The following is an 18,901-nucleotide window of genomic DNA, read 5'->3' as shown; positions in this document are numbered from 1 at the left end:
CTGCAGTCAAAAATTTCAGTGTTCCCTGTCAAATTATATTTGTTGATTTCCTAAGTGAAAATACGTTACCTTCAGCAGTGGCACATTAAACATAATGGAAAAAATAAAATCTAAAATTTTCCATAATGTTTGCACAGGCCACATATTTATTTATTTATTTTTTATTTCTGATAAATTCAACAAATAAATTGTGCATTACGATATACATTCTCTGTACAGGATGTGCATGGGTTTTTGGGGGGCACCCAAGATTTACATATGACTGTATACATGACCCCGCATCCTGACATTGTATAAAAATACACTGTGCATATGGTTAATAAGTAACAGGACCTTGTTACAAAGTTCACACACTCGCATTGGGTGCTGGGAAAACCACTTGGAGGAAGTGATAAAGAGACAGAAGACAAAAACCTGTTCAATTCGCGTTTTTTTTTAATCCAGCATTTTAAGTATTTAGTAGGTGTTTGGGCGTGTGTTGATGGGTAAGGTGCGTGCGGGCGCGGGGCCCTTTGCTCGAAGGCCTGACAACTCTGCGTTTAAACAGCAGAGGCTGCCAGCCTGGTCTCCCTCCCTCACTCCACACACCGTGCTGCCCGTCTTCTACTTCCTCGCACTCGTGTGCGTGCTACTGGGTGTTTGGCTGCTCATCACTGTCCAGAACACACACCAGCTGAAGGTGAGCCACTCTGTGTCTAATTGTGTGGTGTACAAACATATAGGCCTACCTAAAACTTATAATCAAGGTTTAAAGTAGATCAAATAAAGATCATCTATGTTTGTGCCACAAGTAGGAGTGGCTGATATGATATGTTGTCATTATTATGGTAATGTCCACCATAGTGTGCTTTTTTGAGTTTGTCGAGGATATTGTCAACACTGCTACGCTGAATGAGTATATGTATTCCAAAAATAAAAAACATGGACAGCATGTAAACAATAGCCAGTATAGTAACTGCATAGTAACAAGTCTTTTTAATAAATGATTTCATAAAGATATCAATTAAGAAATAGAATAGTATTTTTTTCCCATTCTGTTTTCTACTACCTTTTTTAAACTTTTTTTAATACTTGTGATCACAGCCTTTTCAAAATGTGGCACTAGTGTTTTTCTGGTGTGTTTTATTCATTTTCACTTGTGTGAAAACCTTTGAAACACAACAGATTGCGATACTTGTCATCCATCATGAAAATGTCTTCAAGTATCATTCAGTTATATCGCTCACCTTTTCCAGGAAGTAGAAATCGGTCAGGTAATTTATTTTCATTTTAAGGCTACAATGTATTGAGATCTGATTGGTGCTACATTAAAGAATCTTGCTGAATGCTCACTAACTAAAGACATTCTATATGTACAAAAAAGATAAGAGCACAGCCATGTGGGTATTGAGTCTCTGATGAAGGTCTTCTATGAATAGCATTAATTTTCCTGTAAAATTAATTTGCTTCTAAAAATTAAAAAGCCTTTTATTAAAAGGGTTACTTTTTAACCCTTACTCATGTTACAGTAAAAGTGAAGGAGATTTTTGTCCATGGCCATGCAACAATGAATGCTTTTTAACTGACTTGAGACTATTAAGCAAACATTTACCAAATTTTTGCTAGTGCAATTTTTCCCTATATTTCTTTATATCGAGCACTTTATGCATTTTGTAAATGGTAATACATGGCCATTTATTATCTCTTGGAAGAGTGCTATGGAAATGTATTTTTTTATAATTGTCAAATGTCTTTATAGACAGAGAATCTGTTATTATATAGCTTACTGTGCAAAAAGTCAAAAAAAGTTAATCTAATTTACAGTCAGAACAGCTACCAAGTACAAGTTATTAATTTTCACAAAATATGTGTTTAACAGAAAATTACACAGAAACCTCAACAATTTAATATAATATCAAATTTATAAGTATTTAGCATGTCCGCTCTTTGCCTTTACTGCAGATTCCATTTCTTTTGGGAGACTTACTTTCATTTTTTTAAAGAAATCTGCGGGAGTGTTTTTCCACACTTCCAAGTTCAGTGTTAGAAGTTGGTTGCATTTTCTGCTTCTATTGATCCAAGTAATCCCTCCACAAAAATATGGAACAGAACATTTTGAATTCATTTATTTTAGGGATGTCATAAAAATGAGTGATTTTAACATATATCTACCTATTCAGCATACAGCAGAGTAGCTCTGTCTGTTCCCATTGAGGTTAGAAGAAGTGTTTGAGCCCAGGCTGCTTTTTCAATGAGGAACAAAACAGCGTAGCCAGTCAGAACAGAGGTCATTTACGTATAACAGTCTTGAAGGCACAGAACCAAAAGTACCCATATAATTGTGCAAGAGGTTAGAAAACTTTCATGTAGAAATGGATTATGGCTGTTTTAATACATAAGCCTACAGAGACATCATAACTTTGGGGGAAACAATAAAATATATGTAAAATATAGGACATGGTTCCTTTAAATTCAGTTGATGTGTTAAGGTTCTCATCACTCTAGTCACTAGTGTCATTGCTAAGTAAGTCTTTAAAAAGTGAACACTGGTAATGTAGATAGAGTACGTGGCTTTATGACATTTTTTGTCTACTAGATTGACTACACAGATGCTGGAGCATGTGCCACTTGCTCTGAGATGCGCAACGATCCCACCAAAGCCAAAATGAATTGTGACTGTGTAATCAACTTCAATGTCCCAAAGACCTTCCAGGTATGTTTGTGCATGCGTAAGAGTTATGGCTAAAGAGATAAGATACCATGCATTTATCTGTAATAGAGAATAGAATAAGATTTACTGATTAAGGAAAGGGCATCTTGCATCTTCTCCTCAAGTTCCAAGTCCTTATGACTAAGTTGCCAAGTTCAATTCTGTTCTCTTTCCATTTTACATTAAGCCCAATCCCAATTGCTGTTTTGTATCACTGTCTTTGTTACTGAGAAACCACAGTCTTAGCTTTAAAATGTATTATGGTTTCAAACCAGTTGCTTTTGTAGTAATGTTTTTATTTATTATTTTTTAATTAAGAGAGCTCTTTCTGAAGAGCTCAAGCAACTTTGAGAGTTTGTTCCATTTTATTTTTTTCATACACACAACAACTAAACCTCAGAAATCCATTTTCCATTACTTACTATAGAGACATTCGCTATTGTCAGAGGAAATGAGCATATATTCAGAAACAAAACTTCAAAATGGGTCGATTTCACTCATGAAAATCTACATTTCCTGCCTGTGCTCTTGTCTAGAGAGCATTCTTTAGATTTGACAGGACAATTCTTTAGATTTGACAGAAGCTACTCATCTGCAGACCCTTCTTTCAGCTTCAAGCAGATCAGCTGTCAGAGTTCTTTTCATTTCAATTATTGAATGCAGAGGGCAAAAAATCTTTATATTGCAACTATAGTGCATACTGTCTAGAGTAACTGTACCCATAGTTTATTGCAAAAGGCACAGTGCTCCCTGTGACTTAATCAAGACACTAGCAATTAAGACATTTTAAAGCTTTACACTTGCATAATATGTATTATATCTGCTAGGTTGATAGTACTTACTCACTGCATGTCTAATACTGAATCCAGGAATGCTGGAAAGGCCATATGGGGCAGGGTTTTTTATTCTATGCCAAGTGTAATTTAATGAAACAGCCCTGTGCCTCCAGGGCCCTATGTTCCTTCTTTGTAGTTTTGGAAACAGACCTGTGTTTCCAAGCCATGTGTTTCCTCATTGACATTTATAGCTCTGTCTCTTCATCATGTTGCCTCAATCATATCCACCGATCAGGCATAACATTATGACCACCTTCTTGTTTCTACGCTCATTGTCCATTTTATCAGCTGCACTTACTATATGGGTGCACTTTGTACTTCTACAATTACAGACTGTAGTCCATCTGTTTCTCTGCATACTTTGTTAGCCCCCTTTCACCCTGTTCTTCAGAGGTCAGGACCCCCATGGACCCTCACAGAGCAGGTACTATTTGGGTGGTGGATCATTCTCAGCACTGCAGTAACACTGACTTAGTGGTGGTGTGTTAGTGTGTGTTGCGCTGGTCTGAGTGGATCAGACACAGTAGTGCTGCTGGAGTTTTTAAACATCTCAGTGTCACTGCTGGTCTGAGAATAGTCCACCAACCAAAAATATCCAGCCAACAGTGTCCTGTGGGCAGCGTCCTGTGACCACTGATGAAGGACTAGAGGATGACCAACACAAACCGTGCAGCAGCAGATGAGCTACTGTGTCTGATCCACTCATACCAGTACAATACACACTAACACACCACCACCACATCAGTGTTACTGCAGTGCTGAGAATGATCCACCACCCAAATAGTACCTGCTCTGTGAGGGTCCATGGGGGTCCTGACCACTGAAGAACAGGGTAAAAAGGGGCTAACAAAGTATGCATAGAAACAGATGGACTACAGTCTGTAATTGTAGAACTACAAAGTGCACCCATATAGTAAGTGGAGCTGATAAAATGGACAATGAGTGTAGAAACAAGGAGGTGGTCATAAATGTTATGCCTGATCGGTGTATCTGCAACATGCAACAAATGAGAGCAACATCCATAATTCTACATATTTATAAAGGTGCATGGTATATGTTCAGTAAAGAATATCTGAAATTGTGTTTATTTACATGCTGCTTCCAAATAGATTCCCTTATTAAAACACATTTCAAAACATTTCATTAAGCAAGAATGATAATCGGTTCAGTGATTTCAATGTTTTTGTTATATTTTCATTTGAACAATGTTGCAAAACATTACCAAAGTTTTTGTGCTAACAATGGAAACTTTGAGCACTTGCTCAGTGACAACATCTTCCCTCTATTTAAAAACTGTTTTTGACATGCGCTTGTCAACTTCACCTCACTAATTTCACCTACTAGGAATCCCTGATCGGATTTTATAGCATCACAACTTTGTTCATTATTCTGCCAGCTTGCTAGTTAGGAAGCTAATGGCTACACAACTAGCAACAATACTGAGGTATGATGCATCATACGAAGAACTGACCATAGGGCCCTGTGAACATGCTCCCTATTACTGCATGTCATACAGTGCAGTTTGCTCAATGCTAATTGTTGGGTATGCTTTCGTTACTTGCTACTTTAGCCTCATGGCTCCAGTACAAAACTAAAAAAGCAATTGCTAAGACCAAACATGTCTTGGCTGATCAGCTAAAATTGTACAAATTTGTTTTCTGGCCTAGCTGTTTCTTCGAAGACAGTGTACCATATTTTTGTTGCTGATATTTACTCTTGTCCTCTTCTTGTTCTGTTGAAGAGCTGTCAGATAGAGGAAAAATATCTGATGTTGTGTTGTCTCTCAGGGGGATGTGTTCGTCTACTATGGCCTGATAAATTTCCACCAGAACCTGCGCAGGTACATGAACTCCCGCGACGATGCCCAGCTGGTTGGGAGAAAGAACAGCCTAAAGGTAGCTCTGTCTCTTTTCCTCTTCCACTGTCTCTTTCTTCTGCTGCCTTTGCTTGTCCCTTTCCATTTCTCATCATGTCAAGAGTAGTTCTGGATTCGAAGAGTTTCCTTTATTAGTTCTTTTCTCCAGCAAGTCCCTAGTCTATATGCCAATCACTGCAGTTCAGCCTCATCATCCTCTCACCTCTCTCATTTCTCTTGTTTTTAAGCCATGTGCATTAAAGCTATAGTTCGAGCAAAAATTTAATTTGTAGTTTTATTTATTATACACAAGATACAATATATGGACAAAAGTATTGGGACATATACACATTACACCTCCAGGAGCTTTTATGACATCCCATTCTAAAGTCATAGGCATTAATATGGAGTTGGGGTTAAGGTCAGGGCTCTGAGCGGGCCAGTCAAATTCTTCCACACCAAACTCACCTAGCCATGCCTTTATGGACTTTGCTTTGTGCACTGGGGCACAGTCATGCTGGAACAGAAAACAGCCTTTCCCAAACTGTTCCTACAAAGTTGGAAGCATACAATTGTCCAAAATGTCTTTGTATGTTAAAACATTGGTGTTTCCCTTCACTGGAACTAAGGGGCCTAGGCCAACCCCTGAAAAACCCTAACCCTAACCCATGGCATTATTCCTCTTCCACCAAACTTTACACATGACACAATGCCGTCAGACAGCTAACATTCTCCTGACATTTGCCAAACCCAGTCTCGTCCATCAGACAGCTAGATAGAGAAGTGTAATTCATCACTCCACAAAATACGTTTCCACTTCTCCAGAGTCCAGTGGTGGTTTGCTTTACACCATTCCCACTCCCGACTCTTGGCATTGTGCATTTTGATTTTAGCCTGGTGTGCAGCTGCTCGGCCATGGAAACTCATTTTGTGATGCTCCTAATGTGCAGTTCTTTTGCTGATGTTGCTTCCAGAGGCAATTTAGAACTCTTTAGTGAGTGATTCATTAGAGGATAGGCAGTGTGTGCTTCAACACTTGGCTGCCCCGCTCTGTGAGTTTGTGCGGTCTATACCACTTTGTGGCTGAATTGTTGCTCCTAGATGCTCCATTTCACAATAATAGCACTTACAATTGCAGATCTAGCAGCACAAACTGACTTGTGGCAGAGGTGGCATCCTTTGACAGTGACATGTTTAAAGTCAAGGAGCTCTTCAGTATGACCCATTCTACTGCCAGTGTTTGTCTATAAAGATTGCAAGACTATGTGCTTGATTTTATCCATCTCAATGAACTCAATGATTAGAAGGGATGTCCCAATACGTTCGTCTGTATAGTGTACATTACCCCAAATATAGTTGATCAGTCAAGCCATATTTGGTGTCTGAAGTTATCTTTTATAGTTTTCCCCTAGAGCTGTTACATACAAAAATTGACAAAACTGCCAACAAAATTCAGGCTTCAAGAAAGCTGCTACTACTGTTTTTTAAGATATGTGACATGTAATAAATTGTCAGAAACCACATAGGTAATTCTCTGTAAGATTATGTATCAGCTCAGTACAGGATTAAGCAGGTATGTGATGATTTAGGCATGCAATTTGCACAATACCAGCCTGATGACTATAAGATTCCATTGTTCGCTCTATTAGCCTCCTAGTTGCAGTGCAAAACTAAAGAAGTGAACTTCGGCTACTAAACATATCTAGGCATAAACAATCTCAAACCATTAGTGTAATGCCACCATCAGAATAGAGGTGGGCAGTATGATGATATTTATTATTATGTGCCAATTATGGAAAGGGCTACAAAAATCATTGTATTCATAGTTTTTGATCATATTTTTAAATGTTATTTCTTGTCTGTTCTTATCATACTTATCAAACGTTAGAAAAATGAAATATTGGGATGCATATCATTTATCTTAAAAATATATATCTCATGAAAAAATATCATGATGTTGTATTTTTGCCAAATTGCCCACTCCTTGTAATGTCTCCTGCAGTCCCCCAGTTCATACTGTGAGCCGTTTGCTTATGATGAAAATGCAGTGCCTATCGCTCCCTGTGGTGCCGTGGCTAACAGCATGTTCAATGGTAGGAATCATTTGCTAGTATATTGGCCATCTGTTTTTTTATGGTAAGTCACTTTGTTTGTTTGTCTGTTTTGAATTTAGATTCTTTCACACTAATGTACCATCCACCTGCTGATGATGCCGTCGTCGTTCCACTGTACAGGAAGGGAATCACCTGGTACACGGACAAAAATGTAAAGTTCCGCAACCCCTCGACAAACACGACACTCCAGCAGGCCTTCCAAGGTGCATGACTACACATACAGAAACACACATAGGCATGCATGCAAACAGTTTTAGACGTTTAATCAGGTGATCCAAAGCTGATGCTTAAATGCTCCTCACGAAATTGCTTGAGACAATGTGCAAAGCTGTAACAAAAGCGGGCTTCCTGGTTTTAATGTTTCCCTTTTTCACATTTTGCTGTTATTTTCATAGCTTCGATGTCTTTAATATTATTCTAAAATGTGGAATATAGTAAAAAAAAACTTTTTGACTGGCATTGTACTTCCTATAAACCTATGTTTCCTTGCCTCAGGTACTGCACAGCCATTATTCTGGCACCAGCCGGTATATGAGCTGGACCTTGCTGACCCTAACAACAATGGTTTCATAAATGATGATTTAATTGTGTGGATGAGAGAGGCAGCCTTCCCCAACTTCAAAAAGCTCTATGGCATTCTGAACCGTGCTCACACCTCCTTCTCATATGGCCTGCCCGAGGGAAACTACAGCATTGCCATCAGCTATAGTATCCTTATTGTACCTAGAGCCATCACTCACAGAGGAAGGTAGTATTTTTAGCTAGGAAGATGTTTAAGGTGATAGTTTGGCAAAGAATCACATTTACAGTATTCCTCAATGATCACAAACTTGTCTGCAACCATAGTTGTTATGTAATGTCAAACAGACATGCTTATATGGTTTATGTCATTATATGATGTACAGTTATCCTAAAAAACATATGGACAAAGTTCAGGCTTCAGGATGGCTGATATGCAGCATAGTTTTTCCATTTTTTAACATTTTTAAGCAGAGCTCTTTCTTCAGATGTATCTACACATTGTGGTGTAATTAAAAAAATGTAGCATACTGAGATGTGTTTAAGAACAGTAGCCTTCAACTGATCCTTGACTGCTGACACCAGATTTCCCTGTTCAATATTTTCAGGGCAGAAAGGAAGTGGTGCTTTCTACTGTGAGTTGGTTTGGTGGACAGAACCACTTCCTGCCCATTGCGTACCTGGTGAGTGGAGGGCTGATCTTTATAGCAGCCATCGTTCTCACCGTGGTCTTTGTAAAGGTGGGCCGCAGTGGTAAGAACATGGAGGAGTGAAAGAATGGACGAATAAGATAAGGAGTTTTAAAAAGGACCATACGAACATGGAGAGGTGCGAAGAAGATTAAGGACAAATATGCAGTACATCATCTTAGCACTAAGCTGATTAATTTAAAGTTAGAACAGAATTTTATTGTTGCTCACTACGTTAAATGGAAATTCCACAGATTAAAAATATCTGCATAATTCAGTCACTGAGATGTGAATGAAGTCATTCAGAGTGGTTTGAAGTGAAATGGTTCATTGTAGAGAGTCACTGAGTCAGATTTTCTTTACAATGAGAGGACCCATAGGTTCTAATATCTGCAGTACATAAATAGCTTTTTTATTTACTATCTAAAATGACTAGTGAACCTACAGGTGCATTTTATATATAGAATGTTAATAATGGTAATAAAAAAAAAGTAAATCTGGAAGGGGGTGTTCTTCTTTGGAAACTATTTTGTTTTACGTAATCCTGTATGTACTACTCTGGCTTTTACAAAATATGCCAAACCTTGTTAATCCCACCGTGCTGGAATATAGAACTTGCCAAACAGCTTCTTAATGTGATGGGCTATGAAAAGTAGGGTAGGCGATTTGACTATGTTAATTGTATTATGATGAATTACAATTTCCTGAACAAATTAGTGATCATCAGTATTTTTAGAACACTGACCAATTACATGCTCCATGATGAATTAGACCACTTGCAGATAGCAGTGGTGTTGCATTGCTAACTAAGCTAATAGAGTAGTATTGTTATATGAATGGTGTATCAAGAAGTCTTCAAGTAATATAATTTCTTTTTTTTGCAACATTGCCCACCAGGTAAGAGCATGTGGAGCAAATTCACAGATTTATAATTGTCCTAGATCATCCATTTAAGAAGATCACAGTAAAAACCTATCACCATTGCTTGTAATTCCCACTTTTATCCAGCAGAGAGCAGCTGAAACATAAGGCATAAGAGACTAAAATCACAGAGCACGCTATGAAATGTACTACATTTTTGTTAAACTTTTGTAAGATGCATATAATTTTGTGTCATTATACTTCAGTTGGATCTTGGAATTTATCTTGGAATTTAGCAAAACGCTAAATACTGGTAGCCTACTTTAATTAAGAGGGTGATCGGAACCACCTGTGTGTACAAGTGTGTTTTTCTGCTTGGGGCTACTGTGTCTATAAGGTGGGATTTCTTTATTCTTGCTTTTCAATAAGCGTAATAGTCTCCTTATGTCAAGATTGTACATAATGTATGCTGGGAAGACAAGTAAATTATATTTTTTATTAAAACTTTAATTTGCCATTTTAAATTCATTTTTTTCTATACAGTCATTCTACAGTACCATCCATAATTCAGAAAACCATTTACAGTGAATAGCAGACACACATACACATGATGCATACAAATACACACACACGCGCACACACACACACACACACACACACACACACACACACAGAAACATTCATGAATACAGTGCACAGAAACATACACCGACAAAGACATGGATACACAGTTTGGACACCCACATTCAAACTATCAGCCCTTGTGGACATTAGAACACTGTGAAACATCAAGGCGGACTATGTGTTCATGACCTCCACTGCTGTGTCACAAGATCAGTGAAAAGCAGAGATTCTGCTTGTTAATATTCTAAACTGAACATTCAATCTTAGTACCATAAAACACACTTTTCATCTCTAATTTAACTGCAGGCTTACCATTTCAAGTGGAGATATGATTGTAGCATTAGTGTTCAATCAACTATTAAAGGTTTAAAGAAAATCACACATATTGGTCAGAATGTAACCTTGCCTAAAGGCAACATTTGGTCTAACATGAGAACATTACATTGCTGGCTGGCTGATTACATTGGACCCGTTCACCATTATTTGGCATTGGAGACTAAAGCACAGTAAAATGTATTCAGTCAAAGTCCTCTGTGAATCCTGTCTGGCAAGCACATTGGCAACTTCATTTCGTATTATTTAAAGTCATCACGAAAGTGTCACATTTGGAAAGGCATTGCACGGCAACAGTGTATCTATGACAACAGTGCATCCATGAGCGCTGGACAGCTTAGCTTTGGGCTGTTAGTGGTTTGGGCACTCTACATTGCTGTCATATCTCAGCAGGAAATAAAAAAAAACAAACTCAAATAAATACAAAGCACTATTGGCTTTGAGAACAGTGACAGGTTTTTTTTTTTCATTCTGTGAGATGGGTGTGAAAGCAGGATTAATAAACATACTTTTGCATGGATGAGGATGAAAAAAACTTTCTCAAAAGAGCTAAAGCGCTGAAGCTGATGAAGAGGGATTTGTATCATTTTTCAGCAATATATATACACACCTTATGTCTGTCGTTACTGAGCCTTTACACTAGAAGCCAACTTGTGTAGATAATTAGCAGTGGACAGGCAACCTATTAAAAAATCTACTTTCTTAAAAATACTTTCTTAAATTGGCACTGTCAGATAGAGGAAACGGAAGGGATGATTTTGGACAAAACTTGTGGAGGCAAAGGAAGTGATAGAAAAAACGAAGTACAGTAATCAGTTCACCAGATAAGTCTGAAAAGAACAGTGTGAAGTACCCAATGGACATACAGGTGCTTGTTTTTGTCCACTGCCTCTCACCAGAAAGGATTTTGTGAGTAAGACTAAGGGACCGACTCCTCTCAGCTATGAAGAAAATGTTTAGGGACTCACAGTTTATGGCCAGAGAACAGTCACATACAGTACTGTGCAAAAGCCGAATACCACCCTTTGTTTATTTCATTTCCAGTCATGTTTTTCATTTTTCAAGAAATATTTCTGAGGAGATCAGATACAAAATAATCTACTTTCCTTCTACTATGAGAACACACTATGCGTCTGAAAAGATGTGCAGCTGTCAAGAAGCTGTTACTGGGAAAAAGAAATACACAAAAAAGAAGACAATCAGACAGAGAAGCTGCTAGTGTTCTCAGAATCATGGAACGAAACCACAGAGCCCAGAAAAAATAAACTAAATGTAAATAGTGAACCTTCTGTGTAGTTTTCTGTTTTCTGCTTATTTACTGATGCTGACAAAGGGGAGTCTCTGCTTTTTGCACAGTTCTGTACACACACACACACACACACACACACACATACACACCGACCAGCCACTTCATTATGTATACCTCCTTGTATCTACACTCATTGTTCACTTACCATATTGGTGCACTTTGAGGTTCTACAATTACCCACTATAGTCTGTTTCTCTGCACATGCCACAACACACACAGACAGACACATGTATGTTAAATGGAGCTGATAAAACGAACAATGAGTATAGATACAAGGTATGTGTAACTTAAAAGTGGCCGGTTGGTGTATATAACACACTTGTGCACGCATGCAAACATACACACACACACACACACACACACAATTAGACACAGACTTACATATAGAGGCACCCTAAAACAGTAGTGTAACGGTCTCCCTGTCTAACTTTGTCATCCTCTCTCTCTTAGACATTCTTGTGTGTTATTTCAGTGATAGGACTGGTATGGCACGCTATTTAAAAGACAGGAACATTTGACATTTACACAAACACAACCATGCACTCACATGCACACACTTGTCTGCATTTTCTGTGAGGAAGATTGTTTTCCTTCGGGTCAAAGTTCAGCCCAGACTTGGCTACCATGCTGTGACTGGTCAGTCTATTTCTTTGCATGGTGTATTGTGGGAATTCTGAGGCACCTGGTATAACTGCCCTTCTGCTGGTGCAGATTGGTCAGATGTGCTTTTGGGCGTGTCATACATGGACATTCCTGATTGGCTGCTGTCTGTTTGAGCCAGCAAACTTGGTCCCCGGAAGGCCAGAGTGGCTCCTGATACATGATTGACTCTGTCAATCGTGATGGGAATGGCATACTCTGCTCTGGAGGCAGGCAGGGGTTCAGCATAGGCATGGTATTGTTCAGGGGTCAAAGGTGCATCATACTCAGGGTCAGCTCCTTCCTCCGGCTTAAACGTCGATCTCTGGCCCAGAGAGGTCATGGTACCACTTACCAGTGGCTGAGCGTATTCTAGAGAAACAGATTGGAATTTATCATGAACAACGGAACAAATACTTGTCACATGTCTTTGCAGAATATAAAAAAATAGACTGCATGAGTGAGTGTGTGTGTGTGTGTGTGTGTGTGTGTCTGTGTCTGTGTGCACCTGCAGGCTCCATCTGTGGTCTCTGGTGGTCCGCTCGGGCAGTGGAGCTGTAGCGAACACACTCTTCCCCATCCAATTTAGAGGGCAATAGCTGCTTCATGCTCTTCCACCATACTGGAACACACACAAGCAAAATCTAATTAAAGAAAAATATTCACATGCAGTAAGGGGAAACAAGTATTCAGACAATTTTGTTTTTTTCTTATTTAATATACAACCCTGTTTCCAAAAAAATTGGGACGATGTGCAAACTGTAAATAAAAACAGTATACATTGATGTGCAAATCATTTAAACCCTATATTTAAAATAGTACAAATACAACATATCAAATGTTGAAACTGATAAATTTTCTCCTTTGTCATTTTTCATTTCATAACCCTTCAAATGTATGAGTGACAGGTCTGGACTGCAGGCAGGCCAGTTTAGAACCTGGGCTCTTTTACTCTAGAGCCACACTGTTGCAACATATGCAGAATGTTGTTTGGCACTGTCTTGCTGAAATAAGCAAGGCCTTCCTTGAAAAGACATCATCTGGATGGCCGCATATGTTGTTCCAAAACCTGTATATATCATTCGGCATTAATGTTGCCTTCAAAGATGTGCAAATCACCCACGCCATGTGCACTAATGCGCCCCCATAGCATCACCGATGCTGCCTTTTGAACTATGCCCTCATAACAAGCCAGGTGGTCCTTCTCCTCTTTAGCCTAGAGGACGCGACATCCATGATTTCCAAAAAGACTGTCAAATTTTGATTTGTCGGACCACAGGACACTTTTCCACTTCACCTCCGTCCATGTTAAATGGGCTCGCGCCCAGAGGTGGCGGCGGCGTTTCCGGATCCTGTTTGCATGTGGTATCTTTTTTGCATGGTAGGGTTTTAACTCGCATTTGTAGATACAGCAAAACTGTGCTCACAGACAGTGGTTTTTGGAAGTGTTCCTGAGCCAATTTCAGTGATTTCTACTACAGAATTGTGTCTGCTTTTAATGCAGTGCTGCCTGAGGGCCTGAAGATCATGGCCATCAAATACTGGTTTAAGGCCTTGTCCCTTGCATACAGAGATTATGTACCATAGATGATGAAAAACAAGCTCTTTGCTATTTTACCTTGAGAAATGTTATTCTTGAATTGTTGCACTTGTTGCCTGCACAATCTTTCAGAGAATGGTGAAGCTTTCCCCATATTTACTTCTAAAAGCCTCTCTAGGATGCTCTTTCATACCCAATCATTTTTTTTTGGTATTACACAACTTTACCAGCCGTTTGTTGCCCCTGTCCCAACTTTTTTGAAACGTCTTGCTGACATCAAGTTGAAAACGTGTATGTGTGTGTGTACATATATATATATATATATATATATATGTGTGTGTGTGTGTGTGTGTGTGTGTGTGTATATATTAGGGGTGTGTGTATATTAGGGGTGGGAATCTTTTTTTTTTCTATACAGGATTTCTTTTTTCTCACTGTGTGACAACTTGGAACTTTTAAAGCAAAGTATTTGTAATGATCCACAATTAATTTACTTTCAATATCTTTTATTAATGAAACAAATGGAAGTGATGTGGCAGTGCGTCGTCCTTTCCGAGTTGGGTGGAAGTTTTGACATCGCTTGCTCAATGGTCCTCTGGTTGGCAGCAACTACAACCGGACGGAAAATGGGTTTTCCCCCTTAACTCCACAGAAGCCAAAGTGCTTCCATACGCTAGTTCAGGGGTAGGCAACATGCGGCTCTTTTACTGGCCGGTTGCGGTTCCACATCAGAATTAGATTTCTAGGTAAAAATATAATAATCCTCCTTTGCAGTAAAATAAAGCTTTGCTGATCATTCTAACAGTTTTAACAACAGATTATCTTAAACGCTGGAATTAATGTAGCCTATAACTACTAGTTTACCTAGCTAGTAGCTAACAAAAAGGCAAAGAGAAAGATTAAAGACAAACATTGATCAGTTGGAAATGAATGGAATTTGTATTTATGAATTTGCATTTGTAATCAGTCATCTGGTTTCCTGATACATTTAATCTGCAGCGAGAAACTGTTAAAAAGTCCAGCAGCACCGCTGTGTCTGATCCACTCATACCAGCGCAACACACACTAACACACCACCACCACGTCAGTGTTACTGCAGTGCTGAGCATGATCCACCACCCAAATAGTACCTGCTCTGTGAGGGTCCATGGGGGTCCTTACCACTGAAGAACAGGGTAAAAGGGGGCTAATAAAGTATGCAGAGAAACAGATGGACTACAGTCTGTAATTGAAGAACTACAAAGTGCACCCATATAGTAAGAGGAGCTGATAAAATGGACAATGAGCGTAGAAACAAGGAAGTGGTCATAATGTTATGCCTGATTGGTGTATATATAAGTGTATATATTAGGGGTGCGGGAAAAACTCGATTCTTAGATGCATCGCGATGCGGAAGTGAATCGATTCATAAATGTCAAAAATGGATTTTCTAAATATTTAATTTATAACGTAATGTTGACGGAACGCAAAAGGCGGAACTGGAAGTGGGTAAGTGCAGCGCCCGGACAGTCTGTGGCGGCACATAACAAAAACACAGCTGGATGAGTGAGAAATCCAACCGGCTCCCCCTGCATTAAAGCCAGGTTAGATCAGGAGTCACAACCCAAATGATAAGAAGAGCCATTTTGTCCTTTCAACAAAGTCAAACCACCTCGGGAGCCACAACATTTAATGCCCAGTATGTCTTAGTATGTATTAATGTCCTAGTATGGGCTAAAAATAGAAACGAGAGCGCAGATTTACTTTGCTCTGCTTTAAGCTGTGGCTACAGCCGCTTTCCTTCCATCTCCGCCAGAAAACTTTTCTTCAAAAATAGAAGAGTTTCTTGTAAAATGTCTCAGCATCCGGCTGTTTTACGAGGCTGAAGTCGCTTCTCATTCGCCAGCTTCTCGTTCTAATTTTCCGGTTCCACCTTAAATTCTGCCTTAGGCGCCGAATGTAACTGCTGCACCATTTAAGGTGGAAAGGGAAAATTCAAAAGAGAAGGGAGTTCATTTTCGCAACTTTTTAGAGAAAGACAGTCTCTCATTGTAGATTTAACCAACCGCGCTGCTTATAAATGCGAATAGTCCTCCAAATGTTCATCTTAATCTCTGTTTTTTCGTTCGCTACTGGCGAGGCCAGACTTCGGGGCTATGTGACCTGCTGTCTGCTGTCTGTTCTCAGTCGTTGAGAACCAGGGCTTCCGCGCTATGCTGCACACTTTGGAGCCGAGATTCAGCGTCCAGTCGGGAAGGATGGCTGTAACGTGCTGCGTGGACACCCATTACCACTGGATCTTATTTCAGGGCAACAGCGCATTTTATCGCAGATGAGTGGCAGTAGCGTCTCTGAATGAGAGCCTTCTAGTTCACTTGCCACATCACTTCCATTTGATTTATTAATAAAAGATATTTTAGATATTTAAAGCAAAGTATTTGTAATGATCCATAATACATTTACACTATGGATCATTACAAATACTTTGCTTTGAAACTACCAAGTTTTTAGACAGCAGGAAGATAGAAATCCTGTATAGAGAAAAAGATGCATCGAGATGCATTGATAATCGTTTTATAATCGCATCGCATCCCTCTGAATCGTAATCGAATCGAATCGTGAGGTGCCTAAAGATTCCTACCCCTAGTGTGTATATATATATATATATATATATATATAGAGAGAGAGAGAGAGAGAGAGAGAGAGAGAGAGAGAGAGAACACATTATTGAACAACACTCAAATGGAAACAGCTACATAGTCATAGCAAAGACCCTAAACATTCAATCAGTACAACTGGTCTAATAATATGTAAGTGGAAAGTTAATAGAACCACAACTTATCATCCTGGGACAGGTAAAATCTTCCCACTCCATGGCAACATCTTTTATGATGACAACAGGTAGTGTCTGAATACTTTTTTCCCCTCTCAATTTCATTTTTAATCATCTTTGTTTATGCTTATGACTACATACTTTTCTATATTCAAAAGTACAAAGACAAAAGACATTGTGTGTAAATTTGAAGTGGATATATGCACTGAAAGTATATTAACTAAAAAGAAAAGTCTCTGTACGTGTTTCCCCTCACTGTATAGTTATGTATGACTAATGACATCCAAGACATCTCAGCCAAGTGTGTACAATACCTGTGCGATCCCAGTGTGGAAGGTCATAGGTCACTTCAGGGCTTTTCCTTTGACAGAATATACACAGTAAAAATCAAAAGGATAATAAAGGATTAACTGTATAGCCAAGTCAGCTGTATGTTACAAATCCCATATAGAGTGTATGATGGACATATGCTAAAGCAGTAACAAGAAACCACCTGGTATATCAGATCTGGTATATTCAGATAAGCTCAGCTTGTCTATACAGCTTGTAACATGGTTCAGCAGTGTTAGCATGGAGGTGCATGTAGTACTGACCTACTCTTCCACAGCCATGCACACACTATGACTAGCACTGGAGCAGTGAGAATCACCACCAGCACAGGAACCAATACTGCCACGAGTGCCACCTCTGAAACAGACAAACAACAGAACACCACTTAGATAGATGATGCAGTTAGCATTTCACAACTTGTCCTTGGCAGCAACAAAAATAATTGGAAATGTCCTTAAAAAAAACTACATAAACACACACATATATATATATATATATATATATCCTTAAATTGTCTCCAGATCTGCAACTTGCTTTTATCTCTATCTATAGGAATGACAACTGATATGCATCATAGGTTGTATTATTACACATCTGTATGCAAACATTTGAACAAACATAAATATCGCATTTTCTGCAGTTTGTATTTTATTTTATTAAATTTTTGCTGAGTTTAACATATTGGAAAAAAAAACGTTATGTTTTTTCCTATGTTAAATTAAGAAAGTCAACAAAACATGTAATTTGACAATGAATGACCAAACTTTTGAATACAACTGTATAATCTAACAATGGCAAATACTAAGATTTGGTCTCACCATTATGAGGGTGCTGGGGCATGGTGGTGTTTCGAACACTGGGTGTGTGTGTTGTCCGGCCCTGTAATGGAGGTATAGTGCTTCTTTGTGGAGGAGGAGCTGCAGGGTAGAATATTCGTGGCCTCGCTGACCAATAAAAACAGAGAAAAGCAATAAGTCTAAAGTAGAAAGGTCTAACTCGATACCTTGTTTGATTACTAACCAGTATAAAGGTGTGTGATTGTTCCTACCTGTATGTAACTGACAGCCAAGCAGCTCCATTTTGAGGGCAATCCGCTGGTGCCACTGGGAGGGGCATATTCTAATAAACCGGGCTATAATTGGAGGAATGAAGTTATTCCGCACTTCCTGAAGGTAGTTGGTGTTTCCTTGGAAAACCTGACAGTCAATGGCCACAAAAACAGTGAACATTTAGCCTTTATCCAAATCAGCTCACAATGTGTGTAGTTTCATAAGACAATGCATGTTTTTGTGTGCTTCAACATTTTTTATCTATTTAAAATGAAAAACTGAATTGTAACTTTTATTAAATAAATTCAACTACTGTTTTACAAATAGGGATGGGTGTGGTCATTTGAATATACTGACATTCAAACGTATCATGGTATTTGTTTACTGGATAGGGTATACCTTGTATAGAATGGCCCCACAAAGTATTTGGACACTTTGACCACTTAACCATTGGTAAACTTTAATGAATTACTTCAGAGAGAGCATGGAGAAAAATTCCAACCAAAGGTGGAAACGTCAAAGTCTGGGGCTGTTTTTCTTACAATGATGCCAGTGAGCTCACATGAGCATCGCTAGGGGTGGGCCTTGTTTCGAAACCAGCCAGAAATGATTTTGTTCCATCTCAAGTGTATTAAAATAAAAGCTTTTTTTTACCACTACTATCACTTTAAAAGTTTATAATGCAGATCCCACAGTATTCGG

The 18,901-nt window shown here is 38.9% G+C and overlaps 2 protein-coding genes across 2 annotated transcripts in view; one reads left to right on the top strand and one right to left on the bottom strand.

The window, feature by feature from the left end:
* The first annotated feature begins 355 nt into the window (after nt 1–355).
* tmem30c (transmembrane protein 30C) lies at nt 356–10,073 on the top strand. The gene is made up of 7 exons (XM_036571180.1): nt 356–679; nt 2,576–2,692; nt 5,313–5,420; nt 7,383–7,473; nt 7,554–7,697; nt 7,990–8,202; nt 8,599–10,073. The coding sequence occupies exons 1-7, from the start codon at nt 482–484 to the stop codon at nt 8,784–8,786; spliced, it is 1,059 nt and encodes a 352-aa protein (XP_036427073.1). The 5' UTR covers nt 356–481; the 3' UTR covers nt 8,787–10,073.
* dcbld2 (discoidin, CUB and LCCL domain containing 2) overlaps nt 10,046–18,901 on the bottom strand; it is a 29,514-nt gene continuing 20,658 nt past the window's right edge. Inside the window, exons 10-15 of the mRNA XM_036571054.1 lie at nt 18,199–18,346; nt 17,969–18,094; nt 17,414–17,507; nt 17,135–17,181; nt 12,977–13,090; nt 10,046–12,840 (exon numbers count right to left, since the gene is read on the bottom strand). Of these exons, the coding sequence (XP_036426947.1) occupies nt 12,467–12,840; nt 12,977–13,090; nt 17,135–17,181; nt 17,414–17,507; nt 17,969–18,094; nt 18,199–18,346 (903 nt within the window). The 3' untranslated portion in view covers nt 10,046–12,466. The remainder of the gene's footprint in view (nt 12,841–12,976; nt 13,091–17,134; nt 17,182–17,413; nt 17,508–17,968; nt 18,095–18,198; nt 18,347–18,901) is intronic.

Source organism: Colossoma macropomum, unplaced genomic scaffold (assembly GCF_904425465.1).
Source record: "Colossoma macropomum unplaced genomic scaffold, Colossoma_macropomum, whole genome shotgun sequence".
In the NCBI taxonomy this organism is placed as follows: domain Eukaryota; kingdom Metazoa; phylum Chordata; class Actinopteri; order Characiformes; family Serrasalmidae; genus Colossoma; species Colossoma macropomum.
This window is presented reverse-complemented; position numbering and strand designations above follow the sequence as displayed.